The sequence below is a fragment of the Zeus faber genome (assembly GCF_960531495.2).
Source record: "Zeus faber genome assembly, chromosome: 1".
Taxonomy (NCBI): Eukaryota; Metazoa; Chordata; class Actinopteri; order Zeiformes; family Zeidae; genus Zeus; species Zeus faber.
Genome location: NC_137193.1, coordinates 45403768 through 45424026, shown reverse-complemented (window position 1 = coordinate 45424026; position 20259 = coordinate 45403768). Strand labels below are relative to the sequence as shown.

General features: G+C 41.4%; 1 protein-coding gene across 1 annotated transcript; it reads right to left on the bottom strand.

Annotated features, from left to right (window-relative positions):
* Positions 1–1736: 1736 nt before the first annotated feature.
* On the bottom strand, positions 1737–19239 carry spata6 (spermatogenesis associated 6; the record flags this gene model as incomplete). The annotated part of the gene is made up of 13 exons (XM_079996688.1): positions 1737–1860; positions 3964–4094; positions 5174–5214; positions 5412–5520; positions 6805–6858; positions 8470–8628; positions 10542–10898; positions 14664–14744; positions 17598–17722; positions 17866–17907; positions 18033–18081; positions 18391–18528; positions 19147–19239. The coding sequence occupies 13 exons, from the start codon at positions 19237–19239 to the stop codon at positions 1737–1739; spliced, it is 1503 nt and encodes a 500-aa protein (XP_079852814.1).
* Positions 19240–20259: the final 1020 nt, after the last annotated feature.

Below are 20259 nucleotides of genomic sequence, written 5' to 3'. Positions count from 1 at the left end.
CCTGGGGCGCTGTTCACATCGTGCTCCGGCAGGATATCTCCCAATTAGGAGCCTTTCTGTGTGGAGTTTGCATGTTCTCCCCGTGCTCACATAGGGTTTCCTCCATGTAACATCAGTTACACCAAAAACATGCACATATCATCGTCTGACCAGCGATGGACATATAGAACCACGTTCCTGGGCGCGGCATTGAATGCTGCCCATGCCCCCCCCCCGGAGGAAGGACAAGCCAGGTGGAGGAGCAAGCAGAGGTGGAGGAGCAGTCTGTCCGTGTTTGCATATGCCGTCCTGATTTTTGAGACTGTTCCCATTGACACACAAAATTCTAATTTCTCAGCGAGTGGTGACACATCCTCAGAGTTTGAGCGGCTGATGAAGAGACACACGTGGGACCCGCTGTATGCCTCAGGCTACGCCGCTCTGACCACGCACAGCGAGACGGACACGGACGGCTTGAGGGAGACATGCTTTTAAAAAACATTTGCAGGAATATAACAGAACAAATTAAACCATTGTCTGAGTGTGTCTGTGAGCTGTTCATTGTATAGTACTCGTTGCTATGTGCAAATTCAAAGCCATAGAAACCGCACACACATACACACACTATGGTTTTTTACTTTTCAGTATTCATTTATTCCAATTTTCCAGGTATTCATGACATTTCAGTTTCACCCGAGACTAAATGATTGACTTAATTCTTGTTAAGACTAAATTTCTAATGTCTTTACCGTATCTTTCAGTGGGGATTAAATGTTTCTACTCTCCCCCTTCCCTCTCGTTCCTTTTTTTTTTTGTTCCAAATCTCTGCCTCAGTCGCCTGGAGCTCTTGGATCCCGACCGAGGCGCTCGGCTAACCTTCCTGTCTGTCTTTGTGTTGGCGAGATGAGCCCTTAACGGCTGCAGATTACATCCGTCATGTCTTCACACACACACACACACACACACACACACACACACACACACACACACACACACACACACACACACACACACACACACACACACACACACACACACACAGTCGCTTCTTTATTCCACAGCCGATTTCACACAGCTTTAGAGTAATTAGACGCTTTTCCTTTGGTTTCCCCATCAGGGTGTTTAAAAACAGCCTCGCTGAGGGCCGGAGGGGGGGGGGAGCCAGCTCCCTCCATCTTCAATGGGGGAGCCCAGCGGGTTCTCAGGGAGGGATGGAATTTAAATGAGCATGAAAGGAAACAAATGAACCTGGATGGGGGAGAGGAGGACGATTGTTTTGACTCACTGAATGAGAAAATCCTGAGGTTAAGTTGGTGTCCCTCTGTGTGGTTTGTGTGTGTGTGTGTGTGTGTGTCCATTCATATAGAGATATATCGCATATGTCTTGCTTTCAGCAATGCGTGCTTTCAGATTGTACATTTTATTAACTTTAATCCTTAGATTTGAATGATTTTTTACCTGACTCACTGGTTTGGCGGAAGACTTTGGCTCTGAGCAGATATGACGATTACTTGCTGCACTTTGCACCTTTTTTGCACCGATATTTGTTTTCATTTATTTTATTACTATTTAATCAGTTTTAATTAATATATATTGATCGCAGGTATTTTCTTGATTCTGACCCACCTACTTATTTCCTCACTGTTTTTTGTCGTTTTGTTTGTTGTACTTATTGTTTACAATGCATTCTGTTTTTATTGGTCTTGCTTTGTTTTTACAGTTTTCAATGTCTTAAGAGACACTAATAAAGACTTGAGTTAGGACAGAGGGCAAAGGTCACTCACTGGGCTATTGTGGTCTGTTCCGTGCGTCTGCAGTATCCTCTGGATGCGGCTGTGGATCTGCTCCCAGCGCGAGGGACTCGACGCAGCCCTGTGACACCTGAGAGAGAGAGTTAGGGAGAGAGAGAGAGAGAGAGAAATAAGAGAGAAAGCACGCCATGAAACAAACTCAGAAAGGAGTCCAAATTAAATATTTTCAAGACAGAGCGCGTCAGTTGCATTAGCATAATCCTGACTGTCATGCGTTTTTATTTTTACACATTTCCCACCGATGCCTTAATAACACAACAAGCAGTTCTTTCTCTGTCCCCTAGTCTGTGCTGTTTCCTAACGAAAGACAGGAGAAACCATCCACTTGACTCACATTTTTTTTTTGTATGTCATAAAACAGGAATATTGTGTGGAACATTAAAGACAACACTTCCTTCAACCCAAATAGATTTTACACTTCCCTTATATTGCAGTCTGTGGGCAAACAAAAAAAGAGAGAAAGAAAAAAAAAAAAAAAAAAAAAGCAATTTCACAATTGACAGAGCCAAGTATGCATTTGAACCGGAGTCATAAATGTCCTTCATCAATACAATATAAATGTATTCTGTCTGTGGCGTTAGCCACAGACGGCGGAATAAAAGATGACACTGAGAAACAGAGAAGTAAACAGTAACAGTAATAAACGCTGATGAATTCCAGTATTGGCCAGTCGCCCACATCCATTTGGGCTCGGAGAGGTTTGACAGCGACGGACTGAACTGATGCCCCGTCCGCTGATGGAAGCCTTTCATCTGTAAATCAGATAAATTTACTTCGTACTTCAAACAGTTATCATGGGAAAAACACGGGGACTATTGGAGGCACCGCAGCCCAAAAGTTGCTTTGGCATCTGTCATTTACTTTTCCAATCAGGGCGGCGTGGTGAGACGTGCTGCGGCCCCCGTCGCAGGGAATCTGCTCTAATCCCCGGCCCCTCAACCCCTAGCGCGTTTTCAATTGTGAGAGAAGTATCATCCATTTCCTACAATTTACTTTCCTCCACCGTTAGAAATTGTCTATTGATTTTAATGTTTACTTAGACTAAGGAAACATCAGAGAGGGAGGGGGTGGAAGGAACAAACAAACCAACAAAACAAAACAGAACATTGGTCCCATCGGTGTGTTCAACTGGCAAACGCCGGGATCGATGGCAAGGTCTCTCAGAACATATTAAAGAGTGCATTGGGTCAAATGCATCAGGTTTCAGGCCGAAACACAAATCAATACCATTTTCTTTGTTTTTCCCTTCCCTCTCTCGTCTCCTGCTCGCTTCTAAGTAATGAACAAACATGACAAGATATCAGCTCCTGTAATTTGAGAGGTGGAGGGAAATTCATCCTGCCTGTCGAGTGTGATCAAAATTAAAGATTAGAGGCTTATGGGGACACACACACACGCACACACACACACACACACACACACACACACACACACACACACACACACACACACACACACACACACACACACACACACACACACACACACACACACACACACACACACACACACACACACCTCAGGAGAGAGCCATATTTGTCAATATCATATAATTGAAAATTCATATTGGGGAGCTTTTCCTTTTTATTAAGCACACCAATCCTTTCCAAGATCTTTTGAGTAAACACAATAGTTTACACAGGCAGATCAGAACAAATTCAGAGCAAATTCCAACCTAAAAAAAGCCTCCGATTCTGATGCTTAGACCACGTTTTGAGGTTTAATGTTCAGAGGTAGTCCTTCATGTTTACTTTTAGAGCTCACTGACAAAGTGTGGATATCCATGACAAAAAAAAAAATCTTCAAATTAATTATATAGTATTTTAATGATGCATTTTCTTTCAGACTGTCTCAAAGAAATTTAGAGAAACTAGTAAAACCTCTTCTGCATTGGTTAAATAGAATAGATTTCCTTTTTTAACAGATTACTATGAAACAGTATTCAACTATATCATCATCATAAACTTTTTTAAATTATATATATATTCTGAATCAGAATCTTTATTGGCCAAATACACTTACAAGGAGTGTATATTTTTTATACACTGTATATAACATTGCAACACACACACACACACACCCACACACACACACACACACACACACACACACACACACACACACCAAATCTATCTGTATGGAATGAACATACAGAGAAATGCGAGTACTCCACCTCTGTCTGAAGCTGCTTTTGGAGGGAGATGTGTCTGGGCTGGACTGGGGGAATAAAGCTGCTCTCACTGGGGAGACGACCTCAGCTTCTGTCCCAGGGGACAACCTGGAAGGCACTGAATCTGGTGCCGACTGGGATAGGTCAGAGGTCAACAGAGGAGATGGTCAATTGGACGCGTTGCGTATTAAGCAGCGGTGCTGCTTAATACACAACATTGTCAGTCAAGCCACCCTATTTAGTGAAGGAGTCAGATGATATTAGCAAATAATCATGGTGCTTTTGTTTTAATCTTACCAGAGCATCCATGGGTGGTGGCTCATGCTACCACAATAGTGTCAAGAATGTTGTCAATTATAGTAGCACAAAAATGACTTTATCTCTCTGGAAATTACATAATCTTTCTGGGAAGTACTTGAAATGGCCCATACATTGTTTCATGTGCTTATAAGAAGGGCAAAGATATTTTATATACAAATAATTGTACAGGTAAGCCCACTCTGACCACCCATTCCCATAGCACACTGAACACATCTCTGTGTTCACCGTGCTATGGGAACTCGGGCTGATTTAAGAAAAAAAAAAATTATAATGAAGAAAATCATTGATCGGATGCGATTCATTTCTATTGTTTCAGTTTCTGAATCAATCTGAAGCTGTAATATCGATACTTTGTTTGGAAGTTACGCAACCATTTTTCGCTTAAATTAAATACCAGCATAGTAACAAATAAAATAGATGAGATAAAATAAAGGTACTTTATTTATCCCTAAAGGGAAATTGCATACACGACAAACCACACATTATTTACAAAAACACACGTTGTTTTTATACATATAAAAGAACTAAATAGTTAAAAAATAGAAATAATAATAATATAAATAAATAGAATAAAATATTATTTAACTTAGTGAAAGGTAAAGCTTAAAAGTGGAAGTTAAATGTGAAGTAAAAATGTGCCTTGTGCATTGTCAAATTAATTTAAATCTGTAATCTGAATTAGTCCCATGAAATGTTTTTGTAATGCACATCGGAAGGGTTACGGAAAACTTGGTAGCAATTCACAATTTGTATAAAACGTCAGTACATCCATATGGAATCGCATCATGAGCCATCTCATCAATGTCGGATGAAATCAAAATCGAATTATGAGATCCTGCCCAGCACCAAATCCTACAGGGAACATTGTATTTTAAGTTTGGAGTGAACTCACCTTAATCACGTTGGGTTTGTAGCTGCCCAGCAGAGAGGGATCTAGGGGGACAAAATGACTTTTGATAAACTTTAACAGGCAACAAAAAACCAACACTTTTTAAAAAAATACAAAATGTGGTTACTAGACTTTCACAGTATCTTTATGTTAGGTTGAGAGAGTGTGTGCGAGTGTGTGTGTGTGTCTGTGTGTGTGTGTGTGTGTGTGTGTGTGTGTGAGAGAGAGAGATAAAACCCACCAGTGTGATTAGCTGCAAAGCTGCGATGCGAGCGTCTGGTTCTGGGAGGAGGAGAGTGACGCTGAGAGGACGGAGTCTCCAAAACAGAGACGTTTCTGGAGTAGGAGACCTGGTTTGGACAGATGCAGACAGTCTGCTTTAACTTTGGTGCTGATCAATAGTATTATTCTTTCTTATCAATGCAGGGGGGAAAAAAGCAGCAAAGAAGAAGAACAAAAGAAAAACGAGAGAAACGAGAGAAACCAGCGCAGGCAGCCTGTCTGGCCCTGGCTGCGCACTTTGTGGAAATCTGATTTGGTTGTCACCTTCCATTGGTTCTACACATCAAAAAAAAAAAGAAAGGAAAATCTATTCTGTTCGTCGCCAAGGTGTTTATTTTTCAATCCAAAAAATCGTACAGCAGCATCAAACATCACCTAAATCAATCAACAACCCAGAAAGAAAACATGGAAACAGCCAGCCATCTGTAAGATCGATTACATTGACACACACACACACACACACACACACACACACACACACACACACACACACACACACACACACACACACACACACACACACACACACACACACACACACACACACACACACACAACTAAACGGAGCTTCTATTGGTCTTATTTAGCCAAATGAAACTAACAATAGCAGGCATTAATCACAATAAATCACTGGTACCAGGACCAGACAGGGTAATAGAGGAGCTACTTAGCAACTCATCATCTCAGCGTCTCTGCACTATTTGTATTTCATTTCACTACTAATCACTTCAGCAAGAGGAGCACGAAAAGGTTAGGAGTTAAAACACGGCAAAACTTTTACTAAAGCACGTCTGCTAATTGGCCTTTTCTTAACGAAACACGACTCGGGTTTGGGCGTGCTAGAGCGCTGTTTGCTAAACACACAACGCACAACATGGAGTCCAAGTTGTTCGGCAGGCGCACTACTTCATTAGGAATCTATTTGTTAATTGCAGCTTGACACTTAATTACCAGGGTTAATTGTAGCCAGGGGAGTCCCTGCGGACAAACTAGAGAGGCAATCCAACAAAACACTGCATTCCAGCTCACGGCATTCATGTGTAACACAAATAACGACAACAACAACAAACAAAGCGCTTCTTTTAATAACGGCATCGCGGTGGATGTTGTTATTCATACCTCAGGATTAGATCTGATGTGAATGGACAATCTGATTGGAACACAGATGGGTGGAGGGAGCGGAGGAGTGGAGGGCAGGGGACCGTGCCTTTCTTTTGTGTTTGTATTCCCCGAGGGCCTTTGATCAAAGAATTAACCCCCTTTATATGCAGATGTCTCATATCGGCGATATGCTCAGTAATTAGAGAGATTGCAGTAAACAAGGCAGCAGCCGTCAAAAAAAACGCTCGGACCTGGCCGCTTGGAGAGGAAAGCAAGACCCCCGCTGCGATGAGGAGGAAGCACTTCTGCGGTGAGGAGGAGGAAACCGAGACCGGAGACAAATTCAAAACAAAAGCCTCGGGTCGGAAAAAGGAATCCAAGTTCTGAATGATTTCGCGGCAAAACACGCTGCAAAAAGAAACGTTTTAAAGAAAGGGTTGTTTTTGGTATGCGGGGATCTACTGTGAAAAGGTGTTTGTAAGTACACACAGTTCAACCTTTACACTTTTAAATCGGTGCTAAAATTAAAAACTTTAGGCTTGGGGGTTTTGCAAGAATTTGAAAAAAAGGTATGAATAAATGAAAAGTTGAAAAAGTTGTTTAGTGAGTCCTCTCCTGTACATTAAGTTCTGCCTACCAGTGCAATATCTATGGTACAGTCATTTGAGTGCCAATATCACACAATCTTTCGACTTTTGGGTGACTTTTATTCTGAGACCAGAATAAAGATTTTTGAGAATTCTTCTGTGTTAATAACACTGAACACAGTAAGAGCATTTTCTTCAAAAAGACGGACAGACAGACAGACAGACAGACAGACAGACTCCTAAGCTGCAGAATTTTCAATCAGTTACACTTGAGCTAAAAGAACAAAATGAGATGCAGTTTCTAGGTTTCATTAAGTTTGTGTCCATTCTGGTGATTGAAGTGTCACGCAGCTTCAACATACTTCAAAACACTGGTGTTGATTGGCCCGACTCCCGTGGAGCGACTTGTCACAGACATTAATTTATGTAAATGTATAATGTAAATGTATTATATGAGGTTAATAGGTAGAACATTTGAGTCAAGTGAAGCCAATCTCAGAAATGATCATTTTCTTTCATGATCACTTTATTAATTTTATATTTTTTTACGTGTGCTGTCAGCATGCTGGGCATACAACACAGAGTATTTGTATGCCGTTGCATCTAGGACAGAGTTAGTCTGCAAGTGGAGATCAACCTCTCAACATGCAATGCAACTCTTTATTCATTCTTTAATCATCAATAACTGCTGCAATAACCTGTAGGATGACAATATAACTGTTTTTTGGTACACAGACCAATCACCAATCCCCCCTTTGGAGAACTATTTTACAATGTTTTGGTCTGTAAACAACTAATCACACCAAGAGGGGAATAATCACAACGGGTGAAACAAATAAATACAGAACCAAACAACAACATGTACATGGAAAAACATAAACATCAGATGACAAGTATTGAAAAACAGAGTTAATTAAGTCCAGGAAAACTGGAACAGAAATTCGGCACGTGGCCTCTTCCTGTCATAGTTATGGCAGTAAATGAGGGAGAAAAGGAGAGGGATGTAACCAAGAGGGTGTTGGAGGTGTGTTCAAAGCAGGTTCTGGTGGTGTGTGTGCCTGTGAAGAGACCACCTGTGTATGTGTATGTGTAAATGTATGTGTGTGTGCGTGTGAAGTGTCCAGCGGTGAGTGTACAAGACTTGTCCCAGTTAGTTCTGGTCTGATAAGGTCGGTATTATACCGTTGCGCCTCCATTGTAGCGCCTCCAAGCAGCGGAAAAGACCCCTAAGCCCCCCCTGAGGCCCGCGGCCGTACAGACACCCCACGGACGCAGAGAGGCCCACAATGTGCCACAGCCGTGCCTGTGTGCCCCAATCAGGCCCCTGACAGGCTCCCATTCGTCATGCATGCGGACCACATAACAGAGGGCGGTGGACGGCCCCCCCACCCACAGCCTGGCCCCCCAGCGACGAGCGCCCTGCACACAGAGAGCACCAGAGGACAGGTACCCAGGCAGCCAGGTGCGACGACAGGAGTCTGCCCCCCACTGAAGGAGACCACATGGGGAGCTCGGGCCGAGCACACCTGGCCAGGTTCAGGTCCCCGCCCGGGTCACAGGACCAGACAGAAAGTCTAAGCAGCCCTGGCACGACACTCCACCCGCCTCTACGGGACGCAGAAGTACATGCAAGCCCCACCACCCCGCACATGCGGTGGGCGAGCCCAGCAGTGCACCAACCCGCCAACCAAGGGCCCAAGACCCGAACCCCAAAGCCGCCTCAAACCAACACACAGATGCCAGCCGCAGGCACCCCCCAGGAGTTTGGGCTGCTAGGTCTCCACAGTCTTCTGTAGTGTTGCTAGTTTAATTCTCGATTTTTGTATTTCTCATAGAATTTATTGATTATTGAGCCTAGAGTATTAAACCAATTTACTGTTGGTTGGACTGGGGTCATTGAAAATATATAGTTTATTTTTGGTAGTATATTCATTTTCACCGCTGCCAGATGCTGGTGCCAATACCAAGGTATCTAATGTTGCCAGTTGTGATGGTGAAGGGAAGTTTCTGGGTTACAGCATTCCAGTCCTCCCCACTGAGTGGTAAGACTGTGGTTTTAGTCCAGTTTATTGAATAGTCTGAGATAGCTGAAAATGTAGATATAAGATTGAACACATCTGGTAAGGATGACATTGGGTTCCGTTTACAACAAATAATCGTCTACATACAAACTGATTTTGTGAACAGTTTCCTGTTTGTATGCCAATGATATTACTGTTCTGATGATGGATGGCCGCTGCGAGGGGTTCAATAAAGATGGCGAATACTAAAGGGGAGAGCGGACATCCTTGTCTTGTGCCATGCTGTAGAGTGAAACGCTGTGAAGTGTAACCATTGGTAATGACAGAAGCAGATGGAGAGTTTAACAGGATTCTGATCCATTGAATGAGTGACTCTCCAAAGCTAAATATGTTGAGAGTTGAAAAGAGATATGTCCAATTAACTCTGTCAAATGCTTTTTCAGCATGTAAAGAAGCAATAACAGTATTTAAGTTCCTTTGAGATATGCTGATCGGACTGAATATACTGCGCATATTCCTGGATGAGTGTCTGCCCTTGCCAAAGCCTGTTTGGTCTGGGTGAATTATAAATGGAATTACTTTTTCCAATTCTGTTGGTTAGTGTTAACTAAACATCTTTAAATTGCCATTAATTAGGCTTATGGGTCTTTAACTGGAGGTGAGGGTTGGGTCCTTATTGGCTTTGAGCAAAACCGAAGAAATGAAATGATCATTTTCAATCAACGATGGAAATCCATCGCAGTGACGCACAACTTCAATCCATGAAATACTTTGACGCAGCTTTCTGTTTTCTACACCAGAAATGCTGAGGTAAAGGTCATATAGCTAAAATAAATAAAATCAGTTATCTAAAAATTACACGACACATTTATTCGTACCTGCTGATGCTCAACAAATTCACTCGTAAAGTATTGAAATTTGGCTTCAAATGCCACAGCATATTTCGGGCCTCTATAGCAGTGGGTCCTTCGAGAGGTTCCAGGGGGTCCCCAGCAATTAATAGTTAAGCTAAACTGCTTTAAAGTTTTATTTCATTTTCAAGACATTATCACAGAATGTAGAATGTATAATAATGACTGTTTTGATCATAGTTTAACTGTGATTACTTCCTAACTATAGTATAGACTGGAAGCATGAACTATATCATATCTAACAATATAAAATGTTCTCAGATTGGCATTCCAGAGACAAAATCTTATGAAATGGTGTCCGTAGCCTAATATCTATTACATTGACTGTCCTTGATATGAACAAGGTTGAGAATTACTGCACTAACACTGCTTTTTATTCAGCGCCCATAAAGTACCCGGCCCTAGATCCATGGTCAGGATGTCAGAATGTAACTTTTATTTCAGAGCCATTCATCAAATATCTACCAACCAGGAAGGGTGGACGGCTCTCCGTCTCCTTCTTGAAGCGGTGAGGCCCCAGGTTGAGGTGTCTGAGCCGTTGTCTAGCGTCCTCGGAGAGCTGGCACATTCTGCGGTGGGTGTAGGGTGACAGGGCCCGGGTCTGAGACGCCACGGTGGGCTGCAGATAGCCTGAAACCCTGGGGGACGAAGCCTTCTTCTGCAGCCTCTCCTTCAAGTTTCTTTGGGAACCGTGGCCCAACGTGGAGGAGGAGGGAGGTGGTTTGGACGGTGATGCTGGTAACGAAACAGCCCCAGATTTTATTTTCTTCTTCTTCTTCTCTGTGTTCGAGGAACTACAGTTCCTACCATCTCCTCTGGCTAGCGACTGAAAAAAGGGTTTGGAAGGTAAAGGTGAAGAAATTTAGATACAGACTCACTGGAGATAACAAATTATGTACAATATATCTACAGAGCTGGTTGATATTGACAATCAAATATCACTATATTTTTTGATGAATACCTCGATATTGATAACTTGACATTATTTTGTGGATTACTATTTGTGCCTTCATAAGATATTTACACACAAGAAACAATCATTAGTATCGTGCATTTTATGACCAAGCAGCTAGAGGCGCGGACAAGAACAGCTAGAACAGTCTATGAAGTTCAGAAAACTGCATTACTTTACTGTAATGCAACCTGAAAAGACAACATTTTAACTACAGCACAATAGCCAAAATCCGAGACTATATCTCACCTAATATTATGATATTGCCCAGCCCTATAAATTTACAGTATATGATATTGAAGGAGAGAAGGCAGATGGAGAGAGGCAGAGATTAGATTGAGAAAAAAATAAATAAATAAAAGAGTTCAAATACCCGGCAAAGTAGGATATTCATATGTTTTATCCCCTTTACATTTTTCTTCTTCCTCCACTTCTTCCTCCTCTTTAACCACACTGGATAGTAAGGCAACCGCTCTTAGTCATTAAACAGACTGATTGGTCCCAGTTCAATCATTAAACAATTGGCAAATTTGTGCAGCAGGTCACAACACCAACATCAGCGCTGTGGGTCTGCACTGGGAGAGACCACTTCTGCAGAACGGCTCCAACAACATCATCCTCAGAAGCAATATTCTACTTCCTAGGACTGAGCCAGGGATAAATAAGTTACGAGGAAATGTTAATTGCGTTTGATGGCCGTCTCCAGTCTAATATGATAACACGGCATTACCTGGCTGTAAAAAACACAGATTATCTAAATGCAAATCAAGGACATCACTGCACATTAAAATTCATTTTTTTTTTTTTTTAAAGGATACAGGATGATGGATCAATTCTGATTGAGAAGAATATTTCAGGGGCAATTGATTTAATGGGATTAAACAGATAAAAATTAACCCTTCGTCCACTCCCCTCCCTCCCTGCCTCTTTAGACTGGTGGAATTCAGCGAGGGTGAGGCACTTCAAGGGCAAGGGCAACAATATCAATATTGTTACACCTTATGAGACTAAATACCATCTGGGATTTAAGCTATCATATCGTAATAGTTAAATGTTGTCTTTAAGGCTGCATTACAGAAAATTCAAATCATTTTCTGAACTTCATAGACTGTTCTAACCAATACGTCTACATGCTTGCTTCTAATATGAAAAATACTAATGATTATTTATCTAAAATATCTTACGAAAGCACCAATAGTCACCCACAAAATATGGTGAACTATCGATGTCAAGGTATTTATCAAGATTTGATTTCACCGTTACCGCCCGGCCCTAGTCACTCCTCGCTCCCACTACAGAGCAGCGAGGGCTCGTCTGATGTGATTTTGTCGCTTTGCCAAGATAAAGCAGCTCGTCCCTAGAAAAACAAAGCCGGAGCTACAAGTCGCTTATTAAACTGGAGAACTGACCTCGCCGTACAGACGTGTATCCAACGCTGCTGTTTGTTTTCCTAACTAAGAGTAAAAAACCACTGTGACAAGTCAACAATATAGAGAGTGAGACAAATCAGTTCCAAATCAGACACCAGTGGGAACAGTACATGGTGAGAAAACAGAGGAGGAAATTTTGCGCGGCGTGCCGTAAGTGCATGCTTCCTATTAACTCCATGTTAATCGACAATTGCAGCTCCACTGGCCATGTCAGCCGCGCGGGGCTGCAGGGCATTCCCTAATTTTGCACGAGAGGTATATATTTTTTCAACTGCGTCTACGCGAGCCTTTTTCATAGAAACACAAGATAAAACAACATAGAAATATTTTTGTAAAGAGTGCAATCAATGTGTGTTATATCAGTCTACATTGTACTAGAGACCTAGAGCTGCTTTCGGATTTGCATAGTGATCAAGACACATTACGTAAAAGTAATGTAATACAGTACAAACATGTTCTTCTGACAACAATTCTTCAACAATTACAGTTGTAGCTCGCTGCGCCAACGCGCCTGGTGTATTTCGGCCGTAAGATTGAACCTATATTCACCGCTACGAATTAGAGATTTTGATCATTGTAAAGCTGTAATGACACCGGCCACTAGCAAGTGGTTTGACAGACAATTAGGAGGGATAGTCTGGAGGAATTCTGCTGCCTGACCGTGCTCAGTGGCTCCCGGATCCACGCGACACCAGAACACGCCACTGACCTGCCTCGCTGTCAGTAACATCCCATTTAAACTACCTCTGCTCGACTTTAGGATGATGCAAGGCTCTGTTTTTGGCATGACAAGCTGGCCGTTGTGTCACGGATAATATGGCTGCTAACAAGACTAACACTGTGTGGAGGAGAGTTTTCTTTTAAATCTTTTTTCCCCTCCTTCTTTATTGGTGGTTTGGGGTATTTTAAGTTCTCTCAATGAAATAGAAGAAATCTGTTGCACTCCTACTGTTTATGTACTAAGCTGCAGCCCTCCACGCGCACACGCACAAAGAAGTACACACATACAGTATACAGGGATATACTGTAGCTTCATAAATACTGGCCTTCAGAATTACCCTTTTATTTAACACTACACAATTAATTGACAACTCACTTAAAATACTCATTTAAATCTCGTGCTGATGGTGTTTTCTTCCCAATTGGAAAAGCCCCTTCCCAATCCAGTAGCCTGTTTTCAGACATACTCCCTATCTTGGCTGAAGATATTGATAGCATATACATGTTACATATATATGTTCCAGCACACACACACACACACACACACACACACACACACACACACACACACACACACACACACACACACACACACACACACACACACACACACACACACACACACACACACACACACACACACACACACACACAGCAAAAGTCAAACAGAGGAGGAGGTATGGAGGGAGAAGAACAGAATGAATAAAGGATCGGGATCGCCTTTGAAAGGCAAAATGGCGATTTTTACAGTGCTGAGCGCAAGTTGCCCTTTAATTCCAAAAGGATACAGGGGAGGAAAGTTGCAGGGACGAGGTGAGCAAGGGATGAGAAAGTGACGAAGCCGCCGCCCAACCGACTGGTTGCGGCTCTAACAAAAACTATATGAGCCCAGCGAGCGGCAGCGGGAAGGAGGGATGGGCTATCAGCATCACAGATCTTTCTCTGTGTAATTACATTCACAAGGAGAGAACAGATACCCTTGAAACACGACATGGATGGATGGAAGGATGGATGGATGGATGGATGGATAGATGGCTGTAGCCATGGCAACAGAAGAGAAGCTATACATGAAACAAGACAAACAGAGTGATTCTACTCATCATAAGCATGAGGGGAATGAATCGTGGCCATTGTCACCTTCAGTAAAGCTGAGTGTTTTCCCTATGATGTGCTGAAATCCTGAATCATTTTTAAGAGGCAGAGAGTTCATTTGTATGGTTGACTTTTCAATATTACCATAAATAAGTCCTTGATGCCTCTTAATACAAATCAAGGCTATTTTATTTCTGCCTACTTTTACCTTTATTTTTTTACTATACATTCAACACAAGGGGAAGCAACCACATTCCCAAGGATGAAAATACAACAAAAATAAAAAACAAAGCAGCAACCACAGTGTGCATTAGTGAGAGCCACCCCGAAAGGATATGATGGTATATGAGACACGATACGATGTGAGACACTGATGGAGGGATGCTCTACATCTTACAGGTGAGGCAAGCTGGCCGTCACTCCCATCCGTCTCCTCGATGACAGACGAGGTGGCAAATGACACTTTGGGGGAGATTCCCTAGAGAGGGGAAGACAATAGGAAGAGACACAACACTGTTAACAGGGGCAAGAGAGAGGAGCCAAAGCAAAGATAACAGCAGCCGCTCGCAAGACCAATTTACAACCACAAATCTGCAAACTGCGCTTTGCCCCGAAAAGAAACCAATTGGAGAAAGGCTGGAATCATTTTTAAATAATATGGAAATTTGCAGAGAGACATTTAAATTGCTGTGTTAGACCTTGACAGCAAACACATAAAAAGCAAACGGCCAGGGGGAATAGTGTTTAGAGCGATTTAAATGATAGGTCTGCAAGTTTCCCAAAAGGTAGCCACAAAGAAAACCAAACTCCAGTGAAGGAGAGATGGCTAGAGGATATAAGAGAGGAGGGGGATAGAGAGAGAAGAGAAGAGAATGTGAAATATAATATTGAACAAAAGAATAAATACAGCCAAATGGATGGAGCATGAAGGTAATTTACATGGAGTTAATTCTGTTTTTTTTCGGTGTAACAAAGCTACACAGAAGATAAATGAACTCCTAAAGAAAAGAACATAAAGCGTCACTCAAAGGAAAATGGACCTGCCAATCATGTGTACATGTACTATGTCTGGAGGCTGGTGGTCGAGGACGCCTGAGGAGCCAAAACACACTGATGTGAAGTTGAAATAAATACAATTTCCGAAAAATTATCTGAATTCACTGTGGAAGAATGAAAACACCTACGATTCAAAACTCTGTTTTCAGTATTATATTGATAATCAAAATAGCATTAATGATGTTTAATTCATCATTGATACTATTCAGAAAGGTTATAGTTTGTTGTCTTCTTTTGGTATTACAGCATTGTATTGTATTGTATTATAGTATTGTGTTGTAGTAGTAGTTGCTGTATTGCATCTCAATGTGGATTTATCAGCTTATGGAGTCATCTGAACTTATACAGTAAAATGCCAATATATTCTAGAATGAGTCATAATGCAGTGTACCATGATATATTCAATTGTGTATCGTGAATTTCCAGATTCTGGCAGATACACAGTCTTATTTGTCGTGTAAAAATGAAAATAAGCATTTTGTATATTTTTATACATATGACTACTTTGGTTGTGTATGTTTTGGCTATTTGTACATATTTGACCATTTTTATTTTGAATTCAATTTCATTATTATTTTTATTCTCTATTTTTTCAAAATGCAACTATTATTTTTTTAATGCTAATCATCTGTAGTGAAACATACTAAACCTTACCAGAACAAATTCCTAGTATACAGTATGTAAATGTAGCTGGTGGAATTAACTGATTCTGATCTGATATTGATACTTCTACATCATCAGAGGGCCAGTTTGATAGAATGCAGCTTCAATGTGTCTAAGGGGTATGGTGTGAGATGATTTAAATTATGAAAAACTCACTTTTTCAGTGCTTTTGCATATACGTACATCCTGGTCTCTGATGGCCCTATTAACATACAAACTGTAAAATAAGACAACCCAATCAGTTTTCTGTGAGCTGCATATTTCATCAAACATGCAGATTTGTGTCTCAGTACTACGTAACATTCAGAGACATTAGAGTGAGAACCCCCCTCCCCCATCGGAGTAACTTCACCCACGGTTGGAGCGCCACCAGACCCCCTGCAACGAAGCTAAGAGCTAAGCATGGGAAGTGTGCTGTTGTTGGCTGCAGAGACCAGCACAAATCAGCACAAGAACTTTTTTTTTTTCCAAGTTAAAAAGGTGTAAAAAAATGTTTTAAGTAGCCACAAATAAGTAGTGTACTGCTCTGTGTGTATGACTGGGGGGGGGGGTTGCATAAGTTCATCTGATTGGAGGGGAGATGTTCAGGATAGTGGGTAATTCATATATACATTTTAGCTTATATTTATTTATTTATTTATATATATGATATTTTAAAAATGTTGCACGATAAAAAATAAATAACATCATTACTATTGTTAGTTATTTTTGTGGAGAACAGGTATAACCAGTATATTTCACACAAATAATAATAGTACAATAACTTATTGAAATAAAAGCTCACAGTCCGACCAACACGTGTGTGCCTTCGCTTTGTGAATCTGTGACATGACAGTGGGTGCGCTCCTTTTCAGCCAGGGCACCTCCCGGCGAGGGAGGAGCATAGACTATCTCTTACATGGAGGGGGAAACATTTTTCGGTAGCAGGAGAGGGCAGCTTAAACAAACACAACATAATACTGTAAAACTTGACAAAAGAAAAGAATGGCTCATCACCCAGCAAGACTTGAAAAAAATAAAAGTACAGTATAATAGCAGATAGACTGTAGGCCGATAAAAATAGTGTGTTTTTATTGTAGATGTAGTTTATTTCATTTTCCGACATTTACACATAGAAAAAAAATCCCTGGTGCGGTGTCGGCAACTTAAGTTGGAACAAACTTTTAAATGAGGCCTTGTAGTTCTAATATGAGTGAAGATTCAGCCACTGGATTGCTTATTTCTTGCCTCAAATTTGTTCAGAGATGGATTTTGGTGGAGTGATTTTGGTGAAATGAATGAAAGTTTACAGAGTAAATACAACGAAACCCGGAAGCCATGCTCAAACCCCATTGGCTCACAGAACCCGGAACTAGTGCTGAACGGAACTAGGGGCCTCAAGAGGGACCCTCAAAATCAGGCCATCTTAGAACAGGATGGTTTAGAGGCATGTTAGAATGGCTCGAACGCAAAATCTGAGTAGTATTTTCAGCAAAAATTTTCAAAAACATGTTTTGGGGGCCATAGATACCTATATTAACTTGTGGAAAAGGAGCATAACAGGTCCCCTTTAAGAAAGCAACAATAGTGAGAAATACTTGTTTCTAAATGTTTGGAAAAAGAAAGAACATACGATAAATGAGGAGCTGCTCTTCATCAGGATCTCTCTCTCTGGAGCTTCATCTCTGGAGGTCGGTCCGGCTCCAGGGAAGAGGAAGTCTCTGGTGTTTTCCTCCACTGTGGACAGGATCTTTCCCTCTAAAGTCAAAGACAGCAAAATACAGAAACAGAGACACAAACACCCGTACACAAAGTTGAGATTGAATCTCTAATCTCTGCAAATGTTTTGACTGAATAAAGTGGCGCACAGCCTGTCTCTGCGGCATCATCAGAAAGCTTACCTGGAGGCACCAGCTGAATCAGCTCGAAAGATGTGGTGTCAGCTAAGACGGGCAAAAACATGGAGAGACAGTGAGCTAATGATCACTATCACAGTTAATAGCCTATGAGCTTTTCGAGCAAATGAGTCCGGAAGGGATGAGGGAGAAACTCCCCGGACTCCACTTACCTCCGAGTTGTTCACACACATCAGCAGGGTCAACCACACCTGGGAATGTCTGGTTGAATAATCCACAGAGATAAATTGGTTTTATTCAGCAATCTGGACGTTTATCACGGGCATTTAAACAGGAAGGATTTAAAAACAACATGGCAATGAATAGTTTGAGGATAGAAGGCTGATCTGAGCAGGGCGGCCCCCATTGTTAAGAAAATTGATCGCATATGTTCCATCATTGTGGGGAACATTCAAGACCATCTCTTGTTGAATTTGAACTCATTAGTCCTGGGGAGTTAGGAGCTCATGCAGCTCGTGGCCCAGTCGGGGAGGCAGCGAGTGAGCAGTGTGATTGTCTGCTAGTTCTCACCTTAACAAAGAGCATTTTGTGGTGGAAGAGCAGTGGGAATTCGGGCGAGAAGCAACGGGTTTTCCTGCACTGCCCCATGATGCGCACACTGAGGTAGACGTCCTCCTGTCGGGCTAAAATCGCTCCTGGGCAGGAGACCTCCACACAACAGGAAGTTGGATGTTTACATTTCTTATACAAAATGTTAAGCTTGTTTAGCCTGTGTATTATCATACATGCATACTCCCACTCCATTATTTTAAGACATTATAAGATGACGTCAGCAGAGTCTTGTGTCAGAGCTTCTTATTTGACAGTAGTGGAACACAGACCCTTCACTGCAGTAAAAGTACCCTGTACTCAGACAAAAAAAAAAGTACCATATTGACATTTGTAGTTAAGCAAAAGTATATAAGTGCATACTCTTAAATGTGCTCAAAGTATTAAAAGTAAAAGTACTCCAGTGGTAGTGGATATAACAGATCCTATAATAAGGCATAAATTACATACTGTACCTTTTGTCTAAGTGCATATCCTCATTACAAATTCCAATATAATAGCGTATGTGGTGTCACAGTAATTTTAAGGATATGGACCTGATGAATCATTGATGAGCAATCCTAAAACGGCAGTTTAGGGTCAGATCAGTTAGATCCGGTCCCTGACTTGGATGAATATAAATCTATTTGTTTCGTTTTAAACACGACCGTTAGAAACGTAATCGAGTAAAACATTAGATTTTAAATGTAACTCAAAAGAGAAGATGTAGGAACTCACAGCCTGTATGTCCAAGTAGACGCTGCATTTCAGACACTTTGGATGCGACTTGACGGAGGAAATCTTCTTTCCCACCGCAGTGATTTCCTTCATTTTCAAACTTTGTTGTCATGGCTGCGAAACAGGAAGTGGAGAGGGCGGAGATCTGGTCACTTGACCCAGAGCAGCCAATGAAACGTCGCGCGTGGGGAACCGCGGTCGCGCGCAGAGGAGGAAAAGGGAGAGGTCGCGCGCCTGCACACGCGAACACACGCACGCACATATAATACGTATATACCTATAATTATAAGAATAAAATACAAGTAATATAATATTTTAAAAATAACAGGTACTCCTCACTTAACGACCTCCCAGCTCTCCGACCAGTCTGTATTGTGCGTCTGTGCTGCGTGCGCGGCGTCTCAGCGTCAAGCATCTCATCGCGCATCACCCTTTATATACTATATAAACATGATATATACCTTATATACTATATACAATGTATATACTATATATATTCCATATATACTATATACACTATATATACTATATACACTGTATACATCTCATCACCGTTCTCAGTCTCTTTACCGCAGTCTGTCAGTATTCGCGACACTAGCGTTCACAATGGCCACGCCCCCTTACCGTGAAATAACACCGGTCCTCGCTTATCGACCAAATCGCTTAAACGTCCTGGTCCTAGGCGCTTAACTCGGTCGTTAAGTGAGGAGTATCTGTATAATATAACATACGCACATAATAATACAAAGACGCCAAAGATTTGCAATGCCCACATCGAGTTTATCCATTTTTATCCACATCCATTTTATCCACATCCAAATTTTAAAATAAACAAAACTTTGTCACAACATTAGTATAATATTTCATACATATTGACATTAAATAAAACTGATTCAAAATAATTCACAACAAAAAAATACACAACCATGCACACACACAACATTCAAAATTCCCTTAATTTATTTTTACTTTATGCACCCCTGTTGCAGACATATACAACCTTTAGGCAAAAAAATCACGGTAACAATAATAATAAAAAATAATAACAACAGTAAAAGTGCATGCAATTATTTACAAATTTCCATATAGACACTAGAAGCAGAAGGCAACGTG